The sequence below is a fragment of the Carettochelys insculpta genome, chromosome 1, assembly GCF_033958435.1.
Source record: "Carettochelys insculpta isolate YL-2023 chromosome 1, ASM3395843v1, whole genome shotgun sequence".
Lineage (NCBI taxonomy): Eukaryota > Metazoa > Chordata > Testudines > Carettochelyidae > Carettochelys > Carettochelys insculpta.
In genome coordinates, this window is record NC_134137.1 from 60,265,720 (window position 1) to 60,275,296 (window position 9,577).

Consider the following 9,577-nt stretch of genomic DNA (forward strand, 5'->3'; position numbering starts at 1 on the left):
TGACTTCAGTAGTGATTTTATGCTTGTAGGGTTCTTATGATTCAACCTCCAATAAACTACTACCTGATTTAGGAAGCAGGACTTTTATATAGGCACTAGTATTAAAGCGAAAGGAAATAATTCCATAGTCCATTGGTTGCTGCCTGAATTTATTGAACCTTCCTACAAATGATACCTAAGAAGTGATGTTACTAGAACTTGAAGAGAAATTATTTCCTGTTTCCTAACACTCCATACAGATAAACTTCATTTTGAAGATTAGATGGATGACTAACATGTCCTGATGAAATAGTGATTGTAGCACCTTCTATGATGATTCACACTGGGGTCACTAGAAAATACGTAGAAGCAAATACTACCTTCCAGTAACAAGTGCATAGTCTTCTGGGAATATATATTTGGTAGGATTCAATCTTCCTGTCATCTTGTGTAAAAAAAAAATTTAGGGTTACCCTGGAGATGAAGTACGAGCCATGCTGGAAAAGTTGATTCAGAGTGTTCCAGATGCAAAAAAACTTGCAAAATACTGGGTGTGTTGCATGCGTCTTGAACAGATGGGCCCAATTGAAAAGATCATTGCGGTTTATGAGGAAGCTATTCTGGCAGGAGCACAGGTGAGAAGCAGCACCTTGGGGGTTGTTTTTGATGGTGTAAAGGATGTAGAAAATGGCTCTATTTATAAAAACTGCTATAGAGGGGTTGTCAACAGGTGAACCATGGGCCAAATCCAGACCACCAGATGCTTTTGAACAGACCCCAAAATCTTTTTATATACTTTCTGTTAATATTATTTTTAAAACTTTCTCTGGAGTTTGGACCATGAACATACCTTGTCCAAAAAAAAATCCCAATTCTATATATTAAATCTGGCTTTTTCTTGTGAAAGGGAAAGGGGTAGCTCATTTATATTAACTATGCATATAAGCTGCATAAAATTCATAATATTTTGTGACTGTGAATCTCTTCTTATTTATGCTGCAGTGTCAGTAAACCAGTATTATATGCAGGGGGAGAGAAATGAACATCAAAATTACATCTAATTCTCAGCCTAGGAGGAATAATGGAAATACTGTAATTTGTAATATATGCAATATTGTTGGGGGGCTTCTGGATCCTGGAGCCAAGAGTGGGATGCAACTAGGGGATTTGGCATGGACAGGAGGCTGAGGTTGGGGCTACAGGAGTGGGTCTTCAGCCATGAAGAGGGTCTGGGAACTGAACAACAGCCGAGGGTGAGGCTGAGGGGCAGCAGCAGGAGTGGAGTCACAACCAGTCTACACTGGGGATTGGGGGTGGATCTATGTGCCGAGGATGGGGAAAGAAGGCACAGCTGTTTGATGCAAAGGGGCTTGGGTAATGTTTTCTCCCTGACTTTCCAGGGTCTGGCCTGAACTTTCCATGCCCCTCCCCTGACGGCACCTGGGTTTGCATGTGCTTTGGGGACCTCTGTCTTCAAAATAGTACAAAAGATTTAGGCTGAAAATTGACTAAACAGAATTCAATTTTCTATACAGACAATGAATTTCCCAAGAGCTCCACAACTCAATTTCCAAACAGGTCTATACCCCCATTCAAAAAGTTTAGGGGTTTGCAAATGCAAAAATGGTTGAGATCGACCATCTGAAGGGGCCATTTAATGTGAAGTATCCTGCTAAGGCTCCTCTAGTCATATGCCGAGAGGAGGTAGGGAGTTACAGATTGTAATAAGCCAAAAATCCACAAACTAAGCAGCACCAGACCCTGGCCGAACAACACATGCAAAACCTGTAGATACACCTCTACGGCTACAGTGATTGGGGTGGCCAATAACATGCTTTTCAAAGATCCATGTGTTCTACATGTGTCTATCGAAACATGGTGTACTTTATCCAAAGCACCACATTCTCCAATAATAACTGTTTAGTCACTGTCTGTCTGGTTTCACTAAGCTCTCAACTGAAGTCTCACAGGAAAATGATAAAAATAAAAACCAGAGCATCTCTGCGCTTTTCACAAAGCTATCACAATGACACATTCTCATCCTCAAAGGCAATTGTGACATAAGGGGGATTCAAGGGAAGCCAGCTCAGGTAACTCCGCTATGGTGCCTTGAAAGAGATGGGACAGCAAATCCACAAAGTAGGTGCTGTTCCCAATATTTATATTCACCAAGACTACACCAAACAGCTTCTGTGTAACCTTATTAGTTAATCAGAAGTCCAAACCATGCAGTTCCCATTTGGTAAGCAGTCTCAGGTCCCCGTCCAGACCCCCTAGGCAAATAGAAGTTCTACTAGTTCCAAAATCCCAGGCACTTTTATTCTCCCTGTCAATAAATACTTCAGACCTTATCCTAAATACACGCTTATAGCTAGTTAACTAGGTTAAAATTTATTAAAGAAAATATTGGTTAAAGGATCAGTATACATAGACATGAGTTTAATTCTTGTGTTTCAGTTACAAAACACAGATGATGATCTTGTAGCTACAGTTTTTAGAATTTAGTCCATGGTTACAATCCAGAACCCATATCCAGGGTGATTCCTGCCGCCAACTGGGACATCAGTTCTTAGGGCTTAGGTTTTCCCTTTATGAAATCTCAAGCAGATCTGAGGCTGTGTTTACACTACGCAATAAAGTCAAATTTAAAGTAGTTAGCTTGATTTTACAATGTCACTGTCTTCACTGTAAATACTATTAGGTCGATTTTAGGCAGCACTAAGGTCGATATTATAACATTGTGGAAAGGTACTCTACGTAGCATGAAGTTCAAATTAAGGCTAGTGTGGAAACGCCATGTCTTTTAGTAGACTATGAGCCTCCAGAAATGTCCCGTATGTATCCCACTGTGCCCCACAGTCGTCCTCTCTGGCCGCTTCCCTCTCCACTGCTCTCCAGGTATGCAGGAATTAGGTAACGGGAAGCCCATGAATTTGAATTTGCCAGCAGGAAGTCCGTTGCTCCATGGCCATGGTTATTTGACAGGCTCTCTGAGAAGCTTTTTTCTTTCTTTGCTATCAGTGCAGTGAGCGCATCTACCCACTACAAATAGCCCAATGTGGAGTTTGTCATTCTAGCTCTACCTGTGCAACCTGAGCACTTGGATATTTTTTTTCCCCCAGTACTGGTGCTAGCTCCTTCTCCACGGCACCATGTGGCACAGGCTGTTTGGGTGGGAGGGGTGGGGGTGATGCTTGTATGAGAGGCTGAGAAACTACTTTTTCTGTGGCTTACATTTGTGCAGGCCCCCTACCCTTCCCTCACAAACGCCATGCAGGTAGGGTCTTTCCCGCATCCAGCCATGTCACATGGCTAGCTCCTAACCCAATGAAAGGATGTGCCTGCTGCGCAGTGCAGACCATGCTGCCAGGCAGCACCATGTTCTGGCTTGCACATGGTGAGGGCTCCAAAGGCAGCTATGATTTTTAGGGGCTTGCTACCGCTGGGGGGCAAAGGGGAAATCTCCCCCAGTGGCTAAGATTTTCAGGGGCACCCCCACCTGAGCAACACTGAAGGAACCATCTCAGCTGGCTCTTCATCCTCTGATCCCCTGAAACCATAGCCCACCTAATCCCATGGGGGGTCTCCCGAACAGTCAATCGGGGCTGGCGCCTCTGTCTGAGTGACTCTGAAGGGACCATTTCAACTGGCTCGTCATTCACTGATCCTCCTAAAACACCCCCAAAGGGGGAGAGGGGCTGGCCCCCAACAGTTGGGGCTAGCCCCCACCCCCACCCCGCCAGAGCAACACTGCTTGTTTGAAATTTGGTAAGCCTCATCCTCCCCTGTATTGGGCAACTCTCTCTCTGTAGTGTAGTGGGAAGCCAAAAATCTTCTTCCTAACTTTTTCTGTCCTTCTCTTTCTTCAAGCTTTGGCCCTCTTAAGAGAGAGAGAGGTGGCTGGAGGGCCAGTTGAGAAGACAGACATCTGCTGCTTTTTGTAAAATCTTTGATAATTCAGTTACAGAAGCAAGAGATTTCAGTTAATTTGGTGATTTTTGTTGATGCCCTATCTTTTTCCTTCGTTACTTCTGGGAAAAATGGCCATTTGCTTTCCACGGGAAGGGAATGAGGGCAATGCAATGTGGGAAGATGAAATCACTTACCCACAACCACTTGCAGGGCATTTTTTTCCCATGTTGCACCAGTGAAAAATACCCAGAATGCTATGAGGCTGAGCAAACTGTGGGATAGGTTCCCACGATTGACTGCTGCAACAGTCAGTGTTTGCTGATTTGAGTGTGGCAGCAGCAAGTAGACTTTGTGGAGGGGTGAGGATACTCAAATTCAAATTTATAAAACCCAGTATTACAAAATTGATTGATTTTATTAAGTTCAAATTTATCTCACCATGTAAAGGTAGCCTGAGACTGCAAGTAAATATTCATTAAAGTGGCACCAGGGTATCCTGGGATCTCATTTCTTATATCTTGCAGCTTTCCCTGTGAGCATCCAAGCAGATATGAGAACCAAAGGGCAGTTTATCACAAATTTTAAAGCGACATCTGGATAATATTCTCACCTGAGTCATATAAATGTTTGTATTACTTTTTGATTCCCAAATCCATGGTTATAGTAATAGACAGGAAATGTTAATTTACATGGTTACTCCCTATAAGATACAAACACACACCTATAACTAATATTACATCTAATTTCTAACAATACAGTTTGCATTTCAAAGTTTTAGCCTAACTAGCATTGAATTACTTTAAGCAAGGTATATAAATAGTACTTGCATGTCTCTACAGGTTGACTCTGGGTCATTTGTTCATTTTTATCAGTCACAAATATTCACATCATTTTCAAAAGATGAACCTTGGAGCTTAAATTCATAACTTTGCTAAACTATAAAAAACATGCCATTAATAATGGCACTGGACTTGTGGCTTATTACAATGATCTGTAACTTACTACTTCTTCCCCCCCCCCCCCACTTTTTTTGGTTGTGTTATTAGAGGGGTGTTCAGGAGCCACTTCGCCTCAAATCGTGCCTTAGTCTAGTGCTGCAGTTCCCAACCTTTTCGATGGCGACCCATTTTGACAATTCAGTAAAACTGTGTGACCCAAGGCAAGTCAAAACCAGGGGGCAGGCTCTCCCCTGGGAAAACTTTTTTATAAATCTTGATTCACCCCCTCTCTCCACCCCAGGCTTAAACCTCTCAGAGCCTCAAACTGTCCCCCACCTACCTCACACAAGCCCCTCTGATGCTCCTTCACGGAGCCACCACCACTGCCTCCATGTGAGTCCTCTTTAGCCCTCCTACTTCCTTCCCCCACCTGTAGCACAGGCAGTTCCCTGCCATGCCCCACTGAAGTGGGACTCAATTTAATTGGTTTAATGGCCAGATCTCTCCTGCAAGCCGTCAAACCAACTAAACTGAGTTCTATTTCAGGGCAGTATGGCAGGGACTGGGAGCTGGAGAAGCGAGCAGCGGTAGTGGTGGGAGCTGCGAAGTTTGTCTCTTACCAGCAGAAGCTGGTCTAATATTTCCTAAGCTACCTTGGCTATACCTACACTACAGTGTTCTGTTGACAGAAGAGATTGTCAGAAGATATTTTCTGACAAAACTGTTGACAGATTGCAGCCACACACAAAAGTTTTAGCTTGCAGGAATCTCAGAGGAGAGTTATTTTTATGATGGCGGATGTCTAGATTCAAAAAGTTTAGTTTTGTAATTGTTAAAAATAGAAATTGTAAACGTCACATTTCAAAATATATAAAGTAAATATCCTTAATCGAACTAACTTCTCAACCAGCATTTTTCTGACTTTGCCTTAGCTATAAATTTTGATTGGAAATATTTTTCATCATTTTGTGTGTTTGTGCACATGTTGAAATAAACACTTATCAATAAAAGTAATCTTTCTAAGATGGTAATGTTCATAATTTAACTTGCATTAGTGTAGTCTGTCACCATATTTTTAATTTTCACATTAAACTGTAGAATAACTAAGGGTTACAGAATCAGTTTCATGGAGCTGACTTTATGGGCTATTAATGGAAGCAACTTTTCTTCCAGCCAAAGGATGAGTTACGACGTACAGTAGCAGATATTATGAAGAATAGTGAGACTCTTACAAAGTCAGTTGTTGGTAAGACTGAATACTTTTTTTTTAAGTTAACCTATGATTGTCTGATTCATTTAATAAATGTGAAATTATTTTAAAATAGTGTGCACCCTATCGCATTCAGTCTTGTGGTATGGAAGCCGATCCATTTTGTGTGTCAGTTAGAAAGTCTCTGAAATATAATGCAGGCTTAAAACTTACTGATTCCTCTGCAGCTGCGAGCATGTTGCCACAGCCACACTGGCAGACAGGGAACACCCATAATCTATAAGTATTTCCAATTTTTGTTCTTCTTTGACTGTCGGTATCCAGTCTCTTTAGCCTGAGGTTTAAATAGCTCTGGGGTGAAAATCATAACTGAGGCAGATTGTTTGACTGGCACAAAGATATCAGCAACAACTTGCAGATTCCTTCTGAGGAATCATCTAATAGATAATGAATTCAAGGTGCCTTGTGTGGTGGGTTGTTTGTTTTCCCCTCAGAAAGAAAACGTTTATACATCTGCTACCTAAAACAGCCTGATTTTATTGGATAGCTCAAGTTTATTATCCAAAAATCATTAGTTGCTTTTGCAAATGTGAATCACCACAAACGAGTGTCCTGCTAGGTTTTAGCAACAGCAATTAGAATGAAATGAAGATTTGTCAAATACTATTGTGCAATAGATTGTTTTTAAAAACGGTTTGGTGTGCTGAATCTCTAGAATTTCAGTAACTGGTTACTGCAGGACATGGTGAAACCACTGACTTGTGCATTGTTTTACATTCTGCTGATAAGTTACTAGATCCTTAATTGAAACCAGTCACAACTGAGTCCCTGTTTCCAACCTTGTAACTTTCAGAGGAATGTGTGAAGGAAGAGGTTATCGGTAAAGAAGCTAACTCGTCTCTACAAAATGTAGAGGATGTCTTCCAAGAGCTTAATCTGAATGATGAAGGGAAGGCAGAGCAAATTAGCAATGAAGTGATCAAGAAAGAGGAAACTGATTCATCCTTGAAGCCAAAACCAGAGACCTTATCTAAAGAAGGTAGAAAGCACAGAACTAAAGAACAAAGTAAGAAGTCTTCAGACTGCAAAAATGAAGATGCAACAAAAGAGGCAACGTTAGAACTTAAGACTCCTGACAAAGAGAAAGAGGGATCTTATTTAATTAAATACAATTTGTCAACCACGCCATACTTGGAAAGGTAAGATCACTTACAGTAAACTCAGAGGTTTCTGCACTTCCCATAGTGTCAGGGGAAACTGAGATGATGTATTTGCAACGCAACTGCAACAAATCAAACATCCAGTTTAGAACTAGAATTCCAACAGTCTATTCTTCTAAATGCTGCTTCCGCTTTAGATATAAAGGAAAGGAGAAGAGCTTCACATCTATAAAGAAGACTGTTAATATGTCTCTTGCAATTCAGATCTCTCAAATTGTGGCAAGCTATTTGTCTTGGCTTCTCTTCTGGTATATATATTAATTACTTCCACATATTTAAGAGGATTTTTAGTCACAAAATTTAATTCTTTGTCATGTGGGTTAACACCGAAGAGCCTGGGATACCTACCCTAAATGCTGTAAAGCAGAGTTTTCTCTGATCAGGACACCCAAAATACATAATGTACTTACGGAAGTCTGTCCAGCTTTAGAACCTGTATTGCTGCCTGCCTACGTAGACAGCAATATAAAAAGTATATTCGGCCCAGAACAGCTCTTGGCTAGCAAACAGTGGAAAAGAACTCTCTCCTTGGACAGAATAAATGTAGTGCTTAAAACACTTAACGCTTCTCTGGATTTATTTTCTGGGGGCATTGTTTGTGGTCATTTTCTCTTGTTGGATGTTGGGAGGGTGTGGTTGGCTCAGGCAGGAAGCATGGTTTGCTATTTGTTTGGCCTCTGACAGGTTTTCATAGACAGACTAAACATGACTCAGTACACATCTTTAATTCGCATTTTTTTTTTTCCTTTTTCTGAAGTGTGAAGAAGAAGATGCAGTGTGAGGCAAATGATTCTGCTGTTAAAGATATAAAATTTTTAACCCCAGTAAGGCGTTCTCGTCGCCTTCAGGAGAAGTTGTGCAAGCTACCAAATATGTTAAAGGATCACGATCCCTGTGTTTCTTCGCTTGAACAGCTGGGAGAACTTGGAGCGATGACAAATGCTTTTATCTACAGACAGAACAGTGCATTACAAGAACCCGCTATTCATCTAGAAGAGGAAGAAGAGCAGTAGCTCTAGTGGAGATGGATTTGCAAATCCTCACAGATGTTTGATTATTCCTGCTTTTGCAATTGGTGTTTTGTTTTACATATGCAGAATTGGCTTAGTAAGTTAATGGTTTTAAGATTGCTTGCTTGTGTCATGAAGCAAATCCCATCTGGTTTATTTCGGAATACAGTAGTTGCAGAATCAAGATAGAGCAAACTTCTGTTTTATTTGAGGAAGAACTTTAAATATTTAAAGTTGTCATTTTATCTCACTTTTTTCTCTGAAGCATTGTAGCAAATATGTAGTGTTTGGGGTTTTTTTGCATTGTAAATATTAATGTTTTTGTTAAATGTTACACTGAACACTAATTAAGGAATGGCTTCAACATACTAATTAGCTCGTAATTCTAATGGATGTTTGCCCATGATGGCCTTCCTCTCCTTTATAAGCCAAATGGTATAAAGTTCACACAATTTACATTCTTTGTTCCTAAAAGAAAACAAATGATGATCTCTGAAGGTTAGTATTGCTGTGTAACAGATCTGCTTATTTGGTAAACTCAAATAATAAATTATTTTCCTGAGTGGAGCAAGTCGTGATCTTGACAATAACTACTTCATAAAAAATTGTTTTTAGGGTGTGATCCAGTAAAGCACTTGAACACCCCCTGTGACTTAATGTATTAAAATTTTAATATAAGCTTGTGTTAAGCAATCGGTAACATGATAGCCTTTCTAGGGAACTTACCAAATTGAGTTACATTTACTTTGTACTGTTTACATCTTGAAACCCCATAGAGCAGGATTAAAGTTTATAACCAAATTCAGGATGCTACAGTTGTGAAAAGTGACTTTCTTTTCCTCCTCCTCCTCCCCGCCCCCGTTAGCCGGTGGCCTGGTGAGATATCACGTATGCCTTCACTTCATCCGAGTCTTTAACTGCTAGGGCAGCCAGGGTGGCTAATGGATGCCCCAAGGATTCTCACCCGAGTCTTTAGCTGCTAGGGGACACAGGCCCTTCACAGTGGGCAGCCAGGGTAGCTGACAGGTGCCCCAAGAGTCTGTCCCGAGGAGGCGACACGACTCAACGCCCGGCTCTCAGTACACCTCACCAGTGACCACGCTAATACAGCCAAGGCCGGCTGTGGTTCTTTGTTTGTTTGTGTTTGGTTTAATACAGTAACAGGAGGAGTCAAGCTGAAACTTAAACAGTTATTAATTATTAGACAAAACTTAACTCTTATGGTTACAAGGCTATTGCTTCACTTCTTTGGTTACAAGTAACTTACATATAACAAACTAATTTAGCTTACAGAGTTGTTATTGAATG

The 9,577-nt window shown here is 40.9% G+C and overlaps 1 protein-coding gene across 1 annotated transcript in view; it reads left to right on the forward strand.

Moving 5' to 3' along the window:
* CKAP2 (cytoskeleton associated protein 2) overlaps positions 1-9,052 on the forward strand; it is a 35,368-nt gene extending 26,316 nt beyond the window's left edge. The window contains exons 6-9 of the mRNA XM_074987235.1: positions 447-614; positions 6,003-6,075; positions 6,893-7,238; positions 8,017-9,052. Of these exons, the coding sequence (XP_074843336.1) occupies positions 447-614; positions 6,003-6,075; positions 6,893-7,238; positions 8,017-8,272 (843 nt within the window). The 3' untranslated portion in view covers positions 8,273-9,052. The remainder of the gene's footprint in view (positions 1-446; positions 615-6,002; positions 6,076-6,892; positions 7,239-8,016) is intronic.
* Positions 9,053-9,577: the final 525 nt, after the last annotated feature.